We start from the raw sequence: 21545 nt of genomic DNA, 5'->3' as shown, positions 1-21545 counted from the left end.
TAGGGAACACCGTTGCCAGACTACAGTAAGGGAGACGCGCATACGGAAGGGTCGCAATTGGACCATTTGCCCCTAGCATGGGTCTTCACGGAGTTTTAATGTTTATAGGGGATAAAATTTAGCTAGGAAATAGTTAATGTTATCAATTTATTGCTTAATGAACGATGAATGATTCAGGAACTTTTTTAATGATTTCCTCCATCTTTTTAGGTGTGAAAACAAAAAAATTGTCTGGGCAAAAGCTAGAAATGGATAGTCAAAAAACAACTTTTTGGGATAGCTCGAAAACTTTTAGAGTCTAAAGCCTCCAATTTTTTCTAAAAATGTAAAACCCTAATTCCCGTTACCTCAAATTTTTAAAACTAAATCTCTTACATACTTGAAGTGGTAGAATTTTTGTTTAAGTTGCCGCGTGTTCCAATTGCGCCCTACTTCCCCTACTGCTGTTCATCCATTACATTGAGGGCAGGGACACAGCTAATTGATAAATAAATATTGATCACACGGAACGAAATTAACGCAAGGCTATGGGGGGTGTGTGTAAATACTAATGTAATTATTAACACCACCTTGTCGGACCTTTTTTCTGGTCAAGTACCCGTAGCAAAGCAAAGGTGAACAAGGTATAAAATAAGGCCCGATGAGATAAAACGGAACATCGAGCTTCATCACTGACTACCATAGGCGATTTATTTCGAACTCTCACAAAAATGCGTTTTATCATTCAGCTGGTAAGTCTCTTAAAAAATATATTACGATTTTTAGTATCCTTTTCAGAATATGGGAGCTGAAGTTATAGCGTTGAATTCTTGATAAATGTAAATGAATCATTTCTGTTTTCGCTTTGTGATCAAGGTACTGCTCGTCACTATTTGTGCAGCCCTGTATTCTCGAGTTAACGCCGACCCGGTAGGCAACGATGGACAAGGTGATTCCTTTAAATTTTATACAATACAGCAAAGAGCCGAAACTTACCAGACGTTTCCCGGTTAGATACTATGGCTGAACGAGGCATCCTCAGTGAATTGCAAGAAGAACTTGATAAAGCACCGTGCGATCCCAGGAGATTCGATGCATGTTTTCGTAGGTGCTTTAACAACTGGCCATTGCCTAAATGCAAGGATTATTGCCTACTACACGCATGTTAAGGTAAGAAGTTTCTGTTAAATGCTTTATTCATAAATTATGGCATTTACAGAGTACGTCAGTAAAGGAATTGAATCATGTTTTATTTTTTCTTGATAGCTGTACGATTTTGGACACCGCTTAGACACAGAACATTTTGTCCGCATAATAGAAGAATAACCCACAGCGTCCTCTGCTGCCTTGTTTTTAAGTGACTAATACACATAGAATAGAAGCATGAAATCAAAATTTTGTTCCTAATTTCATGAATCACTTCTGTCTGATAATTCCCGTACAGCTTCGAAAGATAAACTTGCCCTAGATGTCTGATGCTATCACTGTTGCAGAAAAATGCAGTAAAATGGACCTATTGGCTACATTCACATTAGAAAGCTCCATCTCGTCTTGCTAGTCTCATCATGGAACTTCTTTTCAATAAGACGTACATGCAATAAGTTGTCAGTAGGCAAATGTAAAATCTATAGTCTTGGGTCAATCTTAATCGTAATCATAGATCGTATCCCGCCTTATATAAAACCCGATCGTAATACGACCGGGTTTGAAATACCAAAAATGTTCTCTTCTGATCGCTTGATGAATTGTAAATGTTCAGCCACCTCAACTTAATAGGCTGTTTGCGTCGCCCAAACGGCAATGGCATTGACCATGCCTGCGTCTCTATCCAGCAAGGTATACAGTTAGCTGACCGTTGCTTAAGTGAGAAAAATCATATTGTCCACCCATTTTAATAACCTCCTCGTGAAAGAACAACTTGATAGACGGCTCTGGCTATCCGTGTTCGTATCAGGAAAACAAAGCGGCAGCGTTTGCCGTGATTTGAAAATCGAAAATGCATTCTTAATTCAAATCACTCCCAACATTTTAAAATTTAATTTACATTGAGCAGGAAGCAAAGAGCAACTCAGGATTTCACGGCTAGTAGGGCAAATAAGACCACGATTTTTAGGGAACTATAGGGACTTGCCGGGATTGTAGGAGACGCCAATTTCTAGCAAAATGATGCCGAGTATTGGGTTCGTGTAGAGTTTGTCGCGGCTGCCGTAGTTATGAGGAAAAGAAACTGATACGGTGAGAGCGGGGTGAGCCGGGACAGAGGGTGAAGTGGGACACCAGGGGAAAAAATAGTAAATGTTGATTTAAAATCTCGAAAAAATTATTTGGTTTATGTCTACATGTTTTCTGTATAGGGTAAAAATTCGTAACGATTATGCCAAGAACTACAGAACTTGTTTAGAAAATTTAGAAAACGGTATTTTCTTTGCTAAAACTTTTGCCGCTATTTAGCGTTTTTCACTGCAATTATACAAGTAAACGTACATTTTATGCATACTGATATGTTGTTTACCCATTTCTTCATCGTTTGCTAAAAAAAAAAACATTTTAAGACCATTATTTTCGGGCAAAATGATATTTTTACCTAAAGTCTTTTCTTGAGGTTGGTCGGGACAGCAGATGTGACGGATATGGGGCTGCAGGGGATGGGGTTGATGGCGGAGCTCAGATAAAGTGGGAAAACGAACGTTTACAAATGTAACATTTGAAAATTTTAGAGGTGTTCGTCAAAAAACCAAAACATGTATTCTCGTTCAACCAGCCGGATGTGAAATCGTATAGCTTCATAGCAAAGGCTATTGAGATTTTTGTACAAAAAAGTAACTATATTTAGGGTAATTTGATGTAAGCTAACTCAGTATAAATAAAAATGTGCACAAATAACTAAAAATTATCTGTTATTGAATTATTGTCGTAAAAAAAAGTCTTTAAAAGTTCAAAGTCTTTAACGTTACTCACGTCATCGAAGTGTTGTTTTCAGAGATCATTAGCAACCAACATTCGATTTTAGTAACCGATGTCCTAAGCCCGTTCTCTTCATCTTTTCACATTATGTTAATAAGGAATTTCTTACGCTATGAGAAAAATTATTCGTGTACATCTGAATAAAAACTAAAACTTTTCGAAAATCAAGAATTTATTTAGCATTATCCTACTAATTTATTACAATGTTAAAAATATATTTTATAACTATAAGCTGAGGCTGTCCCAATTCACCCACTTAAATTTGTCAGATCTTTAAAATATGTAGAAGGTGCATAAATTTTTCTAAAAATCAGAAACAAATGTGAAGATAAAAGAAGAGGCAGAAAATATATTATCACAATCAAAAAGAAAATCCAGAAATTGATTTCGAAGTTATGGCCCAAAAACAAAACGCGCCCGAACATACCCCACTCTGCTCTCCTGTATTGTCTATCATAGCGGATTCGGAAATGAAACTTACGGTACGGGTATCGATTGAGGATGTCATAGGAACAGCTCTTGATTCTTGCCAAAACCTGAATTAGAAATTTTTTTTTATGTTGCAAAAACAGTATTGCCTTAGAATTCCACTTACGTTTTGCCATTCATCATCATTATCAAATGAATCGCGCCCGTTCAGCATGATAAATAAGTGTGATGTGCGAAGACATGGTTCGATTCCTGTGGTATCGTTTTGGACACAGTGTCTTTCACACAGCCACGTTCCATCCTCGTTTTGTACAACAGCCACCAGAGCTTTTATTTAATTACTCATTTCCTGAATTTGTTTCTTTTCCATAGATAATTCTTCCCAGCGATGGCTCATTCAATAGTTTCCATCATTTTCACATTGCTTTACAGTGACACTCACGCAATCAATACTCCCAATCTTACGTAACGCCTCCAAAACAAAACATCTCGAAAGGGAAGGTGGAAACGGTGTAAAATAGCTGAAAATAGGAAAAAAGATGGAATGCAATTATTGCAGCAGAAGAACATTCCACCACCAAGGCGCAGGAGAAGAGAGAGCAAAACCAAACGTCTGCGCTGTAGAACTTATTACGCAATTCCACCGAAAACGAAAAGGAGCCAAATCAGTCTTCTGGAAATTTCCTTTATTGTAAATTTAAGAATGAGGGAGGGCTCGTGGCACTGAAACCATACAGAACATAGTTCTGCCCTTCGGAATTATAATGGTAGGAAGGCAACACGATATCGAATATTTGCGACTTAAACTATATGGCATAGAAATTCGATCACTTTTTTGAAACAAGATGGCTAAAACATGTCACTGATTTCATCGGTAGAGGCAAAACCCCCTAGAAGGCTCCCGTACTTGTTCGACTTTCTTTTGTTTCCTTTTTTTGTGTCGTCTTGGAGGCACATGGGGTTCGATCCAGTCAGTCCCTTTTACAGTCCTTTTCAGGCTGTTTGTCTGTTTTTTATGTTCTTTGAGGCTTCTTTTAGTCCCTTTGTGATCGACACAGAGCTGTCGAAACGCCCCGTTCTTGTCCAACGAAGTGTCCCTTGTTTCTGCTCAATACAGTATCTTAAACCTTCGTCAGTTTTCATTTTAGCAAGACAGGAACAAAGGGCTTTGAGACTGCCAGTCTTTAAAGCTATTGCTACTCTCCTTAGAGATACGCAACAAAATAACAATATTCAAGTTAGTAATTAAACACTTAAAAGGAATTGGGAAAATTTTTCTTCAACAGAAGAAAATTTACCGTAAGCCACTTTTTTGTTGCCAAATTTTCTGTTGAAAACGCTTATAAAGAACAAAGTTGTGCCCATGGTAATATCTTACAATGTGCTGCTTTTGTTAGTTACAATGACCAACAACAAGCAAAATAGCAGGACAGCACAAAAGAACGGGGTAGAAATTGAAACACTTTTAAACAAAAAAAAAAGATTTACCATCAACCGAATAAGCCCTTGAAAGTCATGTCATTGATGAAAGAATCACTATAACCATTGATTTATGCTAAATATTGTTCTCTATCATGACCATACATTTTGGACCAAGTATATATAATTTTATGGATAGAAAAAATCTAGTAGGCGCAAAAACCAATCAGCTGGACATCTATGAGTTTCTCAAAATTATGATCGTCAAGCGGAAAAAGATCCTTCCTTTTGACAGTGATTCAGTCATCAGACCTATACAACCTAAAAATGCCAATGACTGGAAGACAATCCGTAATTCACGGCTACTTCGACGAAGTTTACCAACACTGGATCAGTTTCTGATGACGTGGATAGAAATTCTGAAATTGGTTGATGACAGGATCTCTGCTGCAAAGGTAAAAAGCATTTTTGAGGAATTAACCTCAAAACAAAAGATATCGTTGGATGTGGACATCTCCTCCTGTACAGCACCAACCTTTCTTAACCAACGCAGCAGACCGGAAAGGCCAGGAGACATGTCGGCAGCTAAGTATCTTACGTTGACAAAGATTACCCTAAAGTTATATAGGTGTATACTAAATTTCTTGGCCCAGCGATGCGAGACCGTAATCTGCAAAAAGAAGGGCAAGTCCGAAAAGATTCAGAAATCGATCTACAAAATTTACTGTTTGACTTGTTGGATAAATGGAACCTAAACAACGAAAACAGTCCCGATATCCAGGCTGACATCGCGAAGGCAGAGACAACCGAGAAGGCCGCAATAAGATATGCCATGATAATATTGCTATGATATTATAGAATTGGAAGCAGTATTTTGTTTCATGGTTAGACGTATGTAACTTATTGGAAGTAAAAACTTCTATTCACAAGATCGAAAAGATGTATAACAACTAAATTTCTAAGGAAACTCGCCTTTCGCATAGTCATGTTCGTTATGGGCAGGCGGATAACGATAGTCCGATTAACGTTAATACGTGATTGTTGCAAATTAACCATGTATGAATCGAAATTTGGTGTGGCGAATACAAAGGGATAACGAGAAGGATAGAAAAATTATTTAATACGAGGACGATGCGAAAATGGCGGCAAAACAGGGAAACGGCCGAAAAGTGTCTGAGCGATTGACACATTATGAACCATGCCGTTGTCTACGAAACAAACAAATGACTTAAGACAAGCGAAGCAATAGACTAATAATTAAGAAGGAAGAGAAATTAGGGAGCGCGCGAAGCAAGCTTGAGTTGCCATGACAACCCAGGAACAATGATTAAAACAACAACGGGCTGGCAACTCATTTGAATCTAGCACACACCGTCCAAAAATAATTTTGAATCTGATGCAAAAGCAAACTTGCCACGATCGCGATCCCCATGACGGTAAAAAAATTGATCGCCGATTCGATCACTTGAGGTTGCTCTGCGATCGGATCGGTGATAAAAAATATTTATCGCGATTTGATCATTGTTAGCGATCAATCTATTTGCCATCTAGCGGTCGATTGGGTTGTTACATGTAAGTATTTTATTATTTTTGCTGTCGAACGAGAATTGACAGATATTGTTTAGTACTCACTCTTTCATTTAGTAATATACTAAATGCATTAAAGAATGTTAGTTTTTGAACATCGCATGTCGTCTAAAAATGATCGGCAAAATTTGATCGGCGATCTGATCTTCCACAGTTTGATCGGAACGGCAAGTCTGTGCAAAAATTACGAATCTAAGCTACAAGCTATTCGAATTTTGTGCCAAATTAAGAATTCGTTAGCCATATTTATATAAATCTCGATTGGTTGTGAAATAGGACTGGAGAAATAGGACTGAAAATTCCCAGTCCTATTTCTCCAGTCATATTTCGTTTCAGTCCTATTTCACCTGCTACCTAAATCTCAAGTAAATTGAAATGGCTAAAAAATTATTAGGCTGTAGCAAAAGTTCATCAAGACAATTTAGTATTAACATGATGTCTGTGAATACGTCTAGTCGTTGTTTAGAACAATTTTTTTAGTTAAAAGTCATTGGGTGTTTTTGTTTCTTTGTGTTCGTTGGGTAAACTCAAAGATAGTTGATTAGCTTATGATAGCACATGTTTTTATAATAAGGACTACTGCTAAGTGTACGGGTATCAAGAGCAACTGCCAAATAAAGACACCAATAGAACAATCATCTGTCATAATTTTATAGATTTTTCAGTTTGTTGTTGTCCAAGGACAAGACATTCAAACATTTTAAAATATTTTCTACCATGCTCTTTTGGAAAAATAGCGGAAACATCACACCAGTCAGGTATATTGCTCAGGTTGTGTTGTGTAAATGTGTTTTTGATTGGCAGGCCTTATTACAATTTTCGTTTGACTCAGCCTAGCGGTACCGACACTACCTTTGACGAGGGAAGCGCTACGCTGTATGATACGTTATACATTAATATCATTTTGTTACTAAAAATTCAATCAACCCTGTTTTTGGTTTTTCTAGATAGGAAAAATTGTTTTGATTCGATGTTGTTCTACGGCAATGAAACAACTTTGGTGATTTTCGAACTGGCTACCTCACTGCCGCCTTTACCGTATTTACGTCTATAAGGTAATCTCGAATTGTGATAGAATTTTATGCCCATTCGAAGCGTTAAAAAGCAACTTTTCTTCAACTACTGGCACTTCAATTTCTCCGCTATCGTTTTGGAATGTGGAACTTAGCGAAGAAAACCATGATCGATCCACGTTTCTTATTTCAATAATTTTCTAAAATATTCTTTTTTTTTCTTTTGTGGCTGGTTAACACTTTCACCGGATTCCATTCAAAACAAAAATTCTTGACTTGCGGTGCTTGCTCTGTGCAATAAAATCTCTTTACAGTAAAAGTCACATGCATTTTCTTGGAATAAAAAAAAGAACTTAATTATTTTAAAATGTTTTTCAGAAGGGCAGAGAAACCCTAGCCTTTAATTTTTATTTCAGGCGGATGTAGGTTCGTAGATTGGCGGTGAAATAGGACTGAAACGAAATAGGACTGGAGAAATAGGACTGAAAATTTCCAGTCCTATTTCTACCGGAGAAATAGGACTGGGAGAAATAGGACTGACTTTTTAAAACTTTTAGGACAGTCCTATTTCTCCATGCCAGCAGTCCTATTTCTCCTCGGCATCAGTCCTATTTCTCCTTAGAAATAGTCCTATTTATTTTATTTTGTTCCAATAGGAACGATATGCCTCCAATCCTGTAGGCAACATATTGCGTAAGAGCGTCGGCTTATATCCATTTCTCTTTGTAAAAAGCCGATGGTGTTAACTCATAACTTAAATGGTTCACCAAACATTTATCTTTTATCCTATTTTAATTTAAATTCCAGGGGACCATTAAATATGTTATATCTAATATAGTTCATTTAATAAAATACTACAACGGCCACACCAGAAATATTTATTAAATTTTTCTTACTTTTTAGTGCATAAATAACTTTTCCAGTTGCACTCATGTTGTACTTGCTCATACAACTATCAGCAACGAATAACAATCAAGTCTTACCATATCGGTAGCGCTCTAACCTTTGACACGGGTAGTCCTATGTTCGATTCTCCGTGGTTACATTTCTTCTGAGGTTTTTAATAACATTTGCGGTTAAGTTTACTATGAATAGTAGAAGAATGTTAATGAATCTTCGCCTGTATGAAAGCTAGTTCCTCACCAGGAGCAAGAAGAACTGTTGAGATACAAGAGAATGGATGAGAGAGGAGATGGTAGATAACGGTAGATGGGCGAAAAATAAATTATTTGTAATTTAACATTTTAACAATTCCTCAACTTCTTTACCAAGAAGAGGATTCTACCACCGAAGTGGATGGCCGAGCATGACATAGCATTACTCATCAAGTGACGTATGCCAAAGGATTAAGTTAATATTTATATTGACTTTGAAATAAAATTGATGAAGAAGATTTATGGGTGCTAAAGCCGAGGAAGTTGAAGATAGTTGCCGGCGGCGAATAGAAAGAAGAGATTTGCATGACCAGGAGAAGAGCAGCCGACTATAGCGCTGTCTTCGAGAAGATAAAGGTATAGATACTATCTCATTTACAAATAGTTTGTTATGTAAAAATAATAAATTTTATATTGTAATAGGATATAATCCCCCTTCCTAGAGTCCAGCGGATCGTGACCGATTTCGAACGTGCTATATTTACGGCTGTCCGCAGGCACTTTGTGGATTGCCAGCACTTTGGCTGCAATTTCCACTGGTGCCAAGCCGTTCTGAAAAAGGTCCGGGATCTTCACCTTTCCACCCTCTACAACAACAAGGGACCGAATCCAGTGCGAGACTTTGTGTTTCGCCTGCTATGCCTTGCATATCTTCCAGGTAAATAGCACACAAATGTTATATTTAATTGTCATAAATAACATTTGTGAACTTCCTGGTGTGTTTGACGCGTTGAAGAGCTCAGCACCTAGCGAACTTTCAGCACTCATGGATTATATGGAGCGGAATTGGATTCGGGGCAAGTTCTGGACTCCTGAGAACTGGTCATGCTTCAACATCTTAACGCGTACCAATAACGACTGCGAAGGAATGCACCACCAATGGAACAAGGTAATTTAAATTTGAACAATAATATGTAATGAATAATTAATAAAAAAAATGTTTGTAGTTGGCAGGCGGATCTAATTTAAAATTCTACAAGATGACAATGGTATTGCGGAAACTGGCCGAAGAAGTTTCCCTTACTAGCACGCTACTCTGCCATGACAAAATAAGGGCTCACCGGAAGAAAGAGACCCAACTTAAGAATTCCGTACTGTTCCAGCTTTGGGCGCGCTATCAAAATAATGAGGTATGTTTTCTAAATTTACAAGAAAAAAAAAAGTTTCCCTATAACTAATCATTGTTTTTGCAGCTATCTACAATGGATCTACTAGAAGAAATAGTTTTAGAGCTTAGATCATCTTTTCCCGCTATTGTTTTCTCACATGCCCTTAATGTTGCTATAAATAATATTAATGATGAACTAGATATGTCTATAATTGAATAACATTTGTTTGTTTGTAACATGTATTTTATTTGACGAATGTTTACAAATTAACATACTTTATAAATAAACTTACATAATCTCAATTGACTTTTTTATTTTAATGTAATATGTAATGTAATACATTATGCTTGAATTATTACGATAATACTTGTTGTGCAAGCGACAACTAATGTGCCGATTGATGGTTTTGGTTCGTGGCCACAATTCCCGAGAAGATGATTGTTCTAAAAAAAATAAAATTGCAATAATTATACCAATGTACTCCATATAACTATAAATGAATTTACCTTGCATGTTTAAATCCTTCCAACCATTTACCAAACGAGTGATAAGAGAAAGCAAAAGCTTTCAATTGTCCGGAAGAACGGTTTAAGAATTCGTTGATCAGAGCTCCCTATGAAAAAAGAAAAATAAAATTAATGAAAAAGGCAAAAAAAGAACTTAAGAAATAAAAAAACGTTAAACCGGCCTGAGTAAACTGTAAAAAAATTGCCACGCAAAACCTACAAAGAAGAAAAAGAAGAAAAAAAAATTAGTAAAACATAAGTAGTTGAAACACAATAAAAAAAGTAAAAGCATTAAGTGACGTGAAGTATAGTTAGGTAGCATACCCATAATTTGCAGATGTAATTAAATAACTATCGTAAATATTTCTAATCCTAGTCGGCCTACGTCCCGACTAAGATATCTATTTAACTGAAGGTCCACTGACCTGGGTCAGACAATTGGTTTCACGACGACACTGTGAAACCAATCCCGATACCTGTGCCCATTGAGGTGACAAGTCTCAATGCCCTTACACTTAAATTAACAATGCCAGCACTCGAACCGTTGCCTATCCGTTCCGAGCCTGATACAATGTGTCCGGGTACGGCCCAGCACTAGTGAAATAGAAAATGTACTTACGGTTTGCGACTCCTTAGAAACAATCCGCAGCTGGGCAGGAACTGGGCAGGCCGCTGGACACGAACAACAGATGATTAGCACATTCACAGCACATTCACGGCACATACGAAGCACCGTCGACAACCTACACCATGAAGATCTAAATACTGACTGGCTGAAATGCTGAAACCGCATGTGAAAATTGGGAAGTCAGAACTACCATTATTTGCCATTTCAGAAGTATTACCCTAAACACCAGTAATTGTTCTCTCCCAAAAATTCTTTCATAGAATAATTATTAAAAACCTCAGAAGAAATGTAACCACGGAGAATCGAACATAGGACTACACGTGTCAAAGGTTAGAGCGCTACCGATATGGTAAGACTTGCTTGTTATTCGTTGCTGATAGTTGTATGAGCAAGTACAACATGAGTGCAACTGGGAAAGTTATTTATGCACTAAAAAGTAAGAAAAATTTAATAAATATTTCTGGTGTGGCCGTTGTAGTATTTTATTAAATGAACTATATTAGATATAACATATTTAATGGTCCCCTGGAATTTAAATTAAAATAGGATAAAAGATAAATGTTTGGTGAACCATTTAAGTTATGAGTTAACACCATCGGCTTTTTACAAAGAGAAATGGATATAAGCCGACGCTCTTACGCAACATGTTGCCTACAGGATTGGAGGCATATCGTTCCTATTGGAACAAAACAAAATAAAATAAATAGGACTATTTCTAAGGAGAAATAGGACTGATGCCGAGGAGAAATAGGACTGCTGGCATGGAGAAATAGGACTGTCCTAAAAGTTTTAAAAAGTCAGTCCTATTTCTCCCAGTCCTATTTCTCCGGTAGAAATAGGACTGGAAATTTTCAGTCCTATTTCTCCAGTCCTATTTCGTTTCAGTCCTATTTCACCGGCTACCGGTTCGTAACATAAATATATATACGAAAAACGATAAAAGTTGAGTTGGCGGTTGCATTACAACCACCAACCCAACCAAATTTCATAAATATTTTATTTTTGGACGGTGTATGGGAGGAGGGAAAACTACGAAAAACCGAAAACTTTGGGCCCTTCGCTAAGGAACTCTTTAGGCTTATTATATGTTATAAAGGTAATATCTAGCTTCCTTATGTCACGAGGAATGTATTGGTGGCCATTAAACAACAAAAATTTATCAAATTAGGTAAGGAAATACTAAATTACAAACAACCAATCACCATTGAGAAAACGGATGCCATTATTTTTAGGCGGAATTTTTAAATTTTCCATTATTATCAACGTAAATAAAATTCAAAAATAGTTTTACGATTCTATATTTATCTTACTGTATAGGCTTATCGTTATAGTAATATAAAAAGGAAACCAAAATGTTTTCATTCAGTTTATTTTGATATTCAAATATTTACAGTCTTACATTATTTTTACAACTACTTACATTATCATGGTTCACCGGGAACAAAAAAATCGCTTACCGTAGAGTCCAAGGGGTTGTATTAAAAGATGTCAGTGTTGATTTGAGGAACGTTTTATGATTTTTTATTAATAATTTTATGATTTGAAAATTGCATTATTTTGAAAATTAAAATCGATGCAGACGACACGCAGACGGCACAAGCAGACGACACATCAACAGCTTGCTTTCTTTCAGTGGTGGTTGCCACTGGCATCAGAGCTGGAGAGCCAATCAAAACGCAGGAATCGGTGTGCCGCTTAGAACCCGAACGGTCGAGTCAACTCGCGGAGACCATGTTGAGTTATCACCAAATAGTACCAATGGTGTTGTGAACTAGATATTCGTCTGCTATTGTTTTCTTTTTCTTTTCGTTTTCAGTACTAGGTTAGGTGCGGTCCTGGCACAGTGGCTATCGCCATACCTTCGTAGATAGTTACCTCGTGTTCGATTCCCACCACCCCCAACAATCCTTCCCTTCCTTAAAAATATCAACTCAAAAAACAACAAAAAAACAATAATCACTCGTGCGTAAGGGATTGCTAGGCAAACACGTGAATCTGGTGCAGATACACCAGTCGCACTTAAAGCTAAAACCATCAGTACTAGGTTAGACTCGCAAGCCGACCTAAACAGAAAAAACGGCACTACAAAACCCAAAACGATCATTTATCGGCCCAAAAGCCACCTGAGTGACGTGAGGCCAAGCCCTGTCTTGAAAGGCCAAAATGGTGCAAAGAAAATTTCGTCGGAATAGCGCCAACCCTGCTTGTCTGTGTCAAGCGGCAAGAGCCCATGCCGAATGATCATGCTGTAAACAAAAACTTTTTAACGTAGTGGTTCGGTTCTATCCCACAGTACGTTAGTTGAAACCGTTTGCTATTTTATCTCATGACACAGGAATGTTACCATTAATGATGGATTTACCAACAGGTGACACGTTTGCACCAACAGATACTGAGGTTTTCGATTTTTCTGTCCTTAAAACATAGTTTTTCCTGTGTTAAAGCACAGTTCACTCATAGTTGTCTGTCAAATTATGTGATATTTATTATTGTCTTCATAATTTTGTAGGTGGAACGTTTTGAATCTGCTAAATCCAAAAACACCATTGCAGGTTCAAAAGCAGATTTGGAGGAAATGTTTGTTGCTGTAATGTTAATTCCTGCAAAAGCTTCTGAAGTTTGCAGGTATGTTTTTGTATTATTCTCAGTATTCTAAGGTATATTTCTGATGATCTATTTAATCAGTTAACCCAACAACTCAAAAGGTTTTTCCTCAGTATAATACCTTACACGAACAGTTAAATTGGCACTTCAACGATCTACTTACTTTACGTTTATGTTAGTGGTTGTTGCTATTGGTAATATTGTTTTGCTTTTGTAGCAGGTTTTGATTTTCTTTCTTTGTACTTATTTGTTTTCATTATAGAAAAAATGTACCCCCATCACGGCTGCAATTCAGAACTATTTCATTATCTTAGGCCCTTGGGGGAGCAGACCGTGCTGCTGCTCTGGTTTACCTCATTCATTGGAAAAATTAAAAATCAAAGCAGTTTATAAAAGACACTATCTTCTTCTGTGCTAAGTCTTCACAGTTTTCCTTGAAATGCGGTTGGCTTTCGGAATGCGGTAGTGATATCAAAATATTTTTCATTTTTTATATTCCATTTTGTAGGTCAGTGTGCGAAGAAGAATTTCAGCGATACTCCGAATATGAACGTAGAATAGCCACCCTAAAGTTCTTCGCCTTTTGGACATACTCTGTATTTATCGACCGCCAATAACTTCAAAATTGCCCGGAATTAACGACACATCAGACCCAACCGATTCCACCGTATTAGTTCATGCTGACGATCTCGCTGATCAAGTTCAAAAATATTTCACGGAAACATTACAGCCCGTAGAGTTACCTGAGTGTGGCCCGTCCTTTGTGCGTCGGATCGCAGTCGTCCCGATTTCCCTGCACGTCATCACCGAATTCGAGAAGACGCTTATCAGCTATGTTGAATGATTTTCACTGAGAGGCGCACTACAGCCAAACTACTCTATCATATTTTAAAGGTAAGCAAAAGATGATGTTACATTATCCTGTTAGATTAAATATTTTAATTTATTGTTGTCTAGGATTAAGTCGACGCGCCCTTCAGTTAGCGCATCTAAGTCCTCTGTATACCGTTGATCGGGTTGTAGGCATGACCGTTAAGGAAATAGAAAGGAAAAATCGGAAGCAGGAAGACGTTATGAAATGTTTTCGTAGTCACTATTGTAATATTCTCGTAGCCACGAGCGTTCTAGAGGATAGTATTGACGTTCCAGCTTGCCATCTGGTTATCCGGTACGATATGCCACAAATTTACTGGGCGTCTGTTCATTCAAATGCTCGAGCGCACTCTAAAAAATCATTATATTCTGATGGTCGAGAAGGAGCCCATAGATGAATTACTGGTGAATCTCTATCACTTCAATGCCACTGAACAAATTCTGCTAAGTAAAAATGGCTATCACAGCTCTTTGGCCGAGTTCGTCAATCACACTGAAGATATGCTCCATAAAATTGGGAAACCGTACACTTCTGGTGACGCTTCAAAATCTTATGCTTCTTTACAAAACGCCACCGCCATCATTAACAGGTATAACGCAAATAGGCTTAAAATTTAAAACGACTGCAATTTTCAGAAAGATAAATATTTGTAGATATTGCGTAAGGTTGCCCAGTGATTGTTTCACGCGCCTCATTACTATTTGGAAATACGAACAGTTAGCGAAAATACGTTGACCCATCTGTAGGGGACAGATGGTTCGAACTATTTCAAAGAAGTGATGCAGCAGAGATGCGGCAAACTGTATCAGGTCTTCCCATGGCGGCCAAAGTTATAGCAAACGATCTTGCAGCGCTGGAATCGTGTCAATTATTGCGCCAGCAAAAAGAGCTGGACGATAACTTTTATCCCACCGAAAAGGAAAATCTTCGACTGGGGGAGAGGATTACAAAGCCGACTTGGAAGACGAAATTGTCTCCGACAGTGTGCCATCTCCGGGCACTACGAGAAAACACTCAATCGAAGACAGTAACGTACCAAAATTGCCTTCAAAGCCGCAGAAATGAAAAAGTAAGGAAGCGAAAAAGAGCACGGGAGCTTCTTTATTGGATGTCGAAGTATGGAACCCTTATACAATTGATGGCAACAATCAGAATAGTAATACGTCATAACAAGCTAGATCGCTTATTTAATAATATTACTATTTCCATTTTGTCATACAGGAACGGGAGAAACTGTCTATAGTGATCTTCAAGCAGTAGCTCCACTGACCAATGATAATGGAGCAGATTTTGACTGGTCGGAACCGGTCGAATTGTTTGTAAAGTGAAAGAAATTCGGACCCAAATTTGTCTGTCGAGGAGACGCCGCAGAGGCGATCGAAGAACCCATTGACCAAAAAGCAAAAAATATCAAAGTCCAGAGGAGGAAGAATTAGAAGAAGGTCAAATGGACGCCGAAGAGCCTTATGAACAGGTCGCAGATTTACTTAACAGGATAAACCGATGGAACGTTGATCTAACAAACAGTGATTTGGAAGGCAGATGTGAAGATTTGCTCACACTACACAAAGCAGTGATTGTTGATGAATCCGCCGTGTCAGTAGACAAAGAGATCCCTATTGTATCGCCTTTCCATCGTCGAGTAATGGACCATCCAGACAATCTGGCAGAAATTTCGGAAATGTGAAAAGCTCCCACGAAATCTCTGGTACAACATCAGGCAAAACAAATCGACGACTGGATCCCACATATTCTATAGCTTACTCGCCTGTTGCTGGCACAGTGTACCAATGAAATTCATGACGAATGTGATCCATCTAATGATCCATCCACTCAACTCACCCACATAGTCCATCCACTCCAAAAAGAAGAACCTGTATTAGCAACAGTAGAAATGTCAGTTCCTGGTTTAGATTTCTCCTTCAGTTTTGACGAACAACAAGGTTTAGAAAGCCATCCGGGGCCATCTCCGAGCGTGACCCTACAGGCATTTACAATGTCTAGTGCCAATGATGGCATTAATATAGAACGACCTGAAACGATTGGCGATTCGTTCATAAAGTACTCCATCACAACTTATTTTTGTAATGCAAATGTAGTAGTATTCACGAGGAGAAACACAGTCATCTGTGCTCGCGTCAGGTTTCCAATCTCCATCCATATCAGTTGGGCAAGAAAAAAATTTTCGGTGGATGCATGGTTGCAACGAAATTCAATCCGCACGAGAATTGGTTGCCACTTGGCTACGTATTCCCAGATGCCTTGAAGAAGCACTGATTTCATCCGCAATCCCATTGAAATTATTAGAATATCCATGGACCTTCAGGTATTTTTAAAATATTCATTTTACTCTGCTACCACTGTGTTACTCCTGAAAAAGAAATTAATTTCGTAAATGACACTATAGGGAATGGTGCATATGCCAAGCAACAAGTAAAAGCCTTGGTTCAAGAGAAATAGAAGCAGATCATGTTGCGTGTTGGTGCCAAAATTCCGTCGGTCGAGGACATGGTAGTCGAAGGAAATGTCTACCGTGCCCAAGATTTACCTCGCTTCGTTCCTGTTTGAAAAATGTTTGAATTAAATATTTGGTATTTATTAAATGGCTTTTTACTGACGTTTCAGTAGATTACCTTATAACGCGGTAACTGTACGTACAAAAACCTACCGCGTGATCAGTCTGGGGCCTAAACTGAATTGTGCTCGGCGTTAGTGAACAACGCGACGTTTGCTGTTTTGGCGGAGCGTTACGGATTTCATCGCTATTTCAAGCACCTGTCTCTTATCCTCAATCAACTAAAGATCCCTCTTATCAACCTAAATTCATCAAAGCTTAAGAGTAAAATAGGCATTCCATCAGAAAGATTTTAGTTTTTTAAAATGATTTCCTCTGAAATACATTTTAAAAAACTAAACTCGAGTCATTGTCCGGCGGTGTTAAATCCAGGTAACAACGACACCAATGATCCCAAGTAAAGGGAATCCAAAACCTGTAGAATAATCGAAAAATCGGTACATAAAAGAATTGTGTATATATCGTAAGGTATCAAGAATGTTTTGCAGTTCGACCTAATCAATCTCCATTCTTATTTCCAGCAACCCTGCGGAAGCTAGATTTCTCCAAACCGGCATGCCTAGCCGTTTAGGCTAGGCATGCACATAATGCGTTTTTAAAAATCGTATACTAGAGTTTGTGTCCGCTATCATGCCATGTGATTGCGATGTCCCACTACGTTTTTGCTGGACAACCCTCATTAGCCGGTTAATCAGGGTTCCGTAATGGCATAGGTAGTGGAACGTCGCTATGACAGGACAGGGAATTCAACTCAAGGGAGACGTGACGATCACGTTATCCAACTATGAACCGGGGTTTCACAACTGGATCACGAGATGGTTAGGTCACCGTGAACAGCAACAATTATTGTTATCTTTACCCAAACAAACATAACTGCGCTCCTAGAAAAGAAGGAGCTTCTTTTCTATGAGCTTCTTCACATTGATAAGCCAATACCCACGTCTGCTTATCGCAGCCCAAACTGTTTTAGTCAGTGTTACACTGACGCTCGTGTATCAACACACCAACTTAGCACTGACACTTTTTGTCGCTTGTCGTTGTTTTTTACGGAGAAAAAAGGGAACAACATATGCCTGCTGTGTCATCACTATCTTTTCACTGAGATCTACGGCGAAAAAAAAATGTCCTTTGCAACTATCATATGGATTTATTCGACTCCTAGGTGACAACATGTGGTGTCCTAGTTGCGTTCGTCAACCCCCGACCCGGACGTTAACATAACAATACGCCCTAGATTTTCGTAAGCTCCGTTTTTACAGATGAACACGTCACTCTAGTAAGCTTATTGCACTTTTTTGTTTTTCGTATTCTGAGATGCCCTAGTTTTAATTGGAGCGCAAGCTTTGTTTCAGTTAACACCTTTGTACAGTTCTAAATGCAGCTGGATCCGTTTCGAATTAAACACTTGCGTTCTAAATTTTGTGATACGCTTACAATCCGGAAAAAGAAATGTATAAATAACGAAGTGTGAAACAGCTTATATACACAGAGCATTGTTTGCTTGTTCTACTCTAGTCGAAATGAAATTTTTCGCTATATCCTTGGTGATCACCGTCATCCTATCCGCTTGCGGAGTAAGTACTTTACAAGAAAAAGAATCTATGAGTACATTTTCGGTTATTTTCAGACATGTTTTTAACTATTCTGTTGCTTAATTAATCATTTTTGTATGAAAAGGAGGCCCAGGTGACGTTGCAGCCAACTACGGTCTGCAGTTGCACCAATACCTTGTCGACTCTGAAGCCAACCGCCACGACATTGAGACCCGTAGCTCAAAATATATACTGCAATATTGCTACATGCAGCGTACCTAGCGAAAATACCCTCTGCAAATATACGGTATATTCTTAAGCATATTCAAAGTAATTATAATAAATTCATGATATTCATTTTGCTACAAATAGAATTCAACCTGGGGGGCAGCTTGTTTACCATCGTATCCAACGAAATCGAGCGTCAGCGCTGAAGAAATTGACATCATTTTGCAGACGCATAACGATTACCGGCGCAAAGTTGCCAAGAGTCTCGAGACTAGCGGAATTCCAGGCCCTCAGCCATCGGCGTCTAACATACGGCAATTGGTACGTAGAAACTCCTTGTATTTTTTCACCGTAAAAACAGACATGCATTTTCTTGGAATAAAAAAAAAGAACTTAATTATTTTAAAATGTGTAGGGCAGAGAAACCCTAGCTTTTAATTTTTATTTCAGTAGGATGTAGTTAATGTTAATAAGAAAAAATAATAAATATATAACGATAAAAGTTGTGTTGGCGGTTGCATTACAACCACCAACCCAACCAATTAGTAATAACTAACCTACTTATACTAGCACCTAACTTATGCATGAGTTTGTTTCCGCTATCATGCCATGTCATGTGCACTGTCCCACTACGTTGTTGCTGGAGAACCCTGATTGCCGGCTAATCAGGGTTCCGTATTGGCGTAGGTAGTGGAACTCACTATGACATAGAAGAGGGAAATTCAACTCAAGGGAGACGTGACGGTCACGTGATCCAACTATGAACCGCGAATTCGCAACTAGATCACAAGACGGTTAGGTCACCACGTCTCCAATAGAGTGCGGCACACACAACTATTTTATACCTGTCTTTTTGCACGAAAACTACGTTTGTAAGAAGTTGCGGGAGTCCCGGACAATGACGCGTTTCTAGTTTTTTCAAATGGATTTCAGAGAAAATGATTTAATGAACTTTATTTTATTTCTTGCGCTGATTCAAAATATACGCATGATTTGCAAGTTGACTAGTAATGTCTTTTCATAACTTTATGATACCTGATACTAACCGCCATCTTCTTGCCCATCACTACCGCACCAGTTACATTGTCTGCTGCCACCTATTAAATTTAGTCTACCTATTGGGTTTAGCCATCTGCACGAAAGGTATGTCCACGATGCCTATATATATATATATAAGTGTACAAATTTAAAATGTAAATGCCAGATTGTGTTGCACTCACATCTTGTAAGGAGGACGAAATTGGGCGCGAACGGTTAATGTAAAAATCTTTGTATGGATTATTTCATATTTGATAACACGTTCTACATCAGAAACAACAGAGACAAAGAAATAAATGCGGTAAAAGAAAAAATAAGGAGATAGATAAAAATTTAATGGGCCATTGGAAATTGCGATTTGGGGCCACGAAACGAGAGAAACAAATTATATTTAATTTATCACACATTTGTTTTCTTAATTTTCATGTTTGATTTTGAATTTTCACCAATAACATTATGACAGTTAGAAAAACAATATATATAAGCCCTTTAGTACTATGGCGCTGTCAATCTTCAGTTAGAGTTATATGATTAAGTGAAAATGTCAGAAATATCTGACGAATATTACAGAAATATTAGTAAATATCTGGGGGTTGATGGCTGAAAGTCGCATTAAAAGTATATTGCGCGTTAGGCCTCAACAGGAGCCTTACCTTTAATTCAATGCATTATGGAAATCGGATAGTTTTGTTTGTCATAGATCTTTATGACTGATGAATGATCCCTGTAGTGCGTGCTTACTAATCCTCGAAGGAGCTACCGAGTTTACCGCGGTCCCCCACCCGTGCTCAACAGTTCCCTGGTCTATATCAACCTGAGCCTAGCAAAATTTTCTTTCAACCCTAAAGTCTTATATAGTCAAGGGATTTTATCGTTGTATCGATGCGTAATATTCCGCAGGGGAGGGGTAAACACTCACGAGTATGTCCGCAATGGATGGTGGAGGGGGGGCATCGTTATGGAAACTATCCTAGAAATTTGGATATCCATCTCTTAAACTAGTCGATCTGGACGATCTCCGACGTAGACACTACCATGATTTTTATTACAACACACGGGTAACATGATGGGCCCAACTGCTTGTTCAAGCTGGTTGCATGAGTAGAATTTCTAATTAAAGTACTTTGCGCTCAGAGCTCGCATCCAGCATTACCTTTCATTCTACATTCAGCTGCCTATTGTACTAAGGAAGGTTCCTCAGTCACTAGTTCGCTCCAATTTTACCTTTATATACGGTGAATTCTGGTTGGCAAAGTGGTGTGTCCCATATGTGCCCGCGTCAGGTACAGCAACGGTGGTGTGTATTGAGCAGACAGAGTCGTAAAGAGCAGTTAAGTCGTATTACTTCCCCCCCCCCCCCTCCAAAAAACAAAAAACTGACTTGACTGGTACTTGAGGCTTAATACTAACCGCCATCTTCTTGCCTATCACTACAGCACCAGTTACATTGTCTGCTACGAATATTAAATTTAGTCCACCTAGTTGTTTTAGCCGTAAATCAGAACTTATAAATTTTAAAGCGCTAAATCCCATACTAAAACAATTAAACCGTCATACAAGCATCAAGTCGCAAATAATATCCCATATTAAACTGGCTGGCAACCTGGTTAACTGTCCATATTGAATTTCCCAATGCGCTGATGATTTTACTCATACAAAAAATAAAATAAGGTTCACGAAACGATTCGTTCTGAAATTCATTCTGAATTGAGAAATGCCCGTGTTTCTCAAGCCGAAGTGCAGATGTGCGTTAAAATATTTCATAGACTGCAGGTAACATATAAATAATTATATAAATTAAAATTAAATAAAGCATGATCATGAAAATTATTTCTAGCCTGCTATCGGACTTAACGTTTTTCATTTACTTTATAGGAGAATGAAGGAGGGGCGGGGCAAACAAGCA

General features: G+C 38.2%; 1 protein-coding gene, 2 long non-coding RNA genes and 1 pseudogene across 3 annotated transcripts; 3 read left to right on the top strand and 1 right to left on the bottom strand.

The window, feature by feature from the left end:
- Positions 1-602: 602 nt before the first annotated feature.
- On the top strand, positions 603-1374 carry LOC130685381 (uncharacterized). The gene is made up of 4 exons (XR_008999581.1): positions 603-731; positions 856-928; positions 994-1149; positions 1246-1374. It is a non-coding gene; the product is annotated as an uncharacterized LOC130685381 (long non-coding RNA).
- Positions 1375-9952: 8578 nt separating this feature from the next.
- LOC130685389 (uncharacterized) lies at positions 9953-10916 on the bottom strand. The gene is made up of 3 exons (XR_008999593.1): positions 10780-10916; positions 10161-10376; positions 9953-10097 (listed from the first exon to the last, which is right to left on the bottom strand). It is a non-coding gene; the product is annotated as an uncharacterized LOC130685389 (long non-coding RNA).
- A 2209-nt stretch (positions 10917-13125) lies between these two features.
- Positions 13126-17268, top strand: LOC130685474 (endoribonuclease Dicer-like; annotated as a pseudogene).
- Positions 17269-18307: 1039 nt separating this feature from the next.
- LOC132087727 (venom allergen 5 2-like) lies at positions 18308-19585 on the top strand. The gene is made up of 3 exons (XM_059494764.1): positions 18308-18415; positions 18519-18680; positions 18746-19585. Exons 1-3 carry the CDS (start codon positions 18362-18364, stop codon positions 19037-19039), a joined length of 510 nt encoding a protein of 169 aa, XP_059350747.1. The 5' UTR covers positions 18308-18361; the 3' UTR covers positions 19040-19585.
- Positions 19586-21545: the final 1960 nt, after the last annotated feature.

The sequence above is a fragment of the Daphnia carinata genome, chromosome 3 (genome assembly GCF_022539665.2).
Source record: "Daphnia carinata strain CSIRO-1 chromosome 3, CSIRO_AGI_Dcar_HiC_V3, whole genome shotgun sequence".
Classification (NCBI taxonomy): Eukaryota; Metazoa; Arthropoda; class Branchiopoda; order Diplostraca; family Daphniidae; genus Daphnia; species Daphnia carinata.
The sequence above is the reverse complement of the archived record's forward strand: the minus strand, read 5'-3'. Positions and strand labels throughout refer to the sequence as shown.

What these genes read in the sequence shown, in the direction of transcription:
- LOC132087727 (XM_059494764.1), top strand. Translation starts at nt 18,362, where the DNA reads ATGAAATTTTTCGCTATATCCTTGGTGATCACCGTCATCCTATCCGCT. An exon ending in TCATCCTATCCGCTTGCGGA is followed by an intron (nt 18,416 to 18,518) that starts GTAAGTACTTTA and finishes TTGTATGAAAAG; the next exon opens with GAGGCCCAGGTGACGTTGCA. An exon ending in ATACCCTCTGCAAATATACG is followed by an intron (nt 18,681 to 18,745) that starts GTATATTCTTAA and finishes TGCTACAAATAG; the next exon opens with AATTCAACCTGGGGGGCAGC.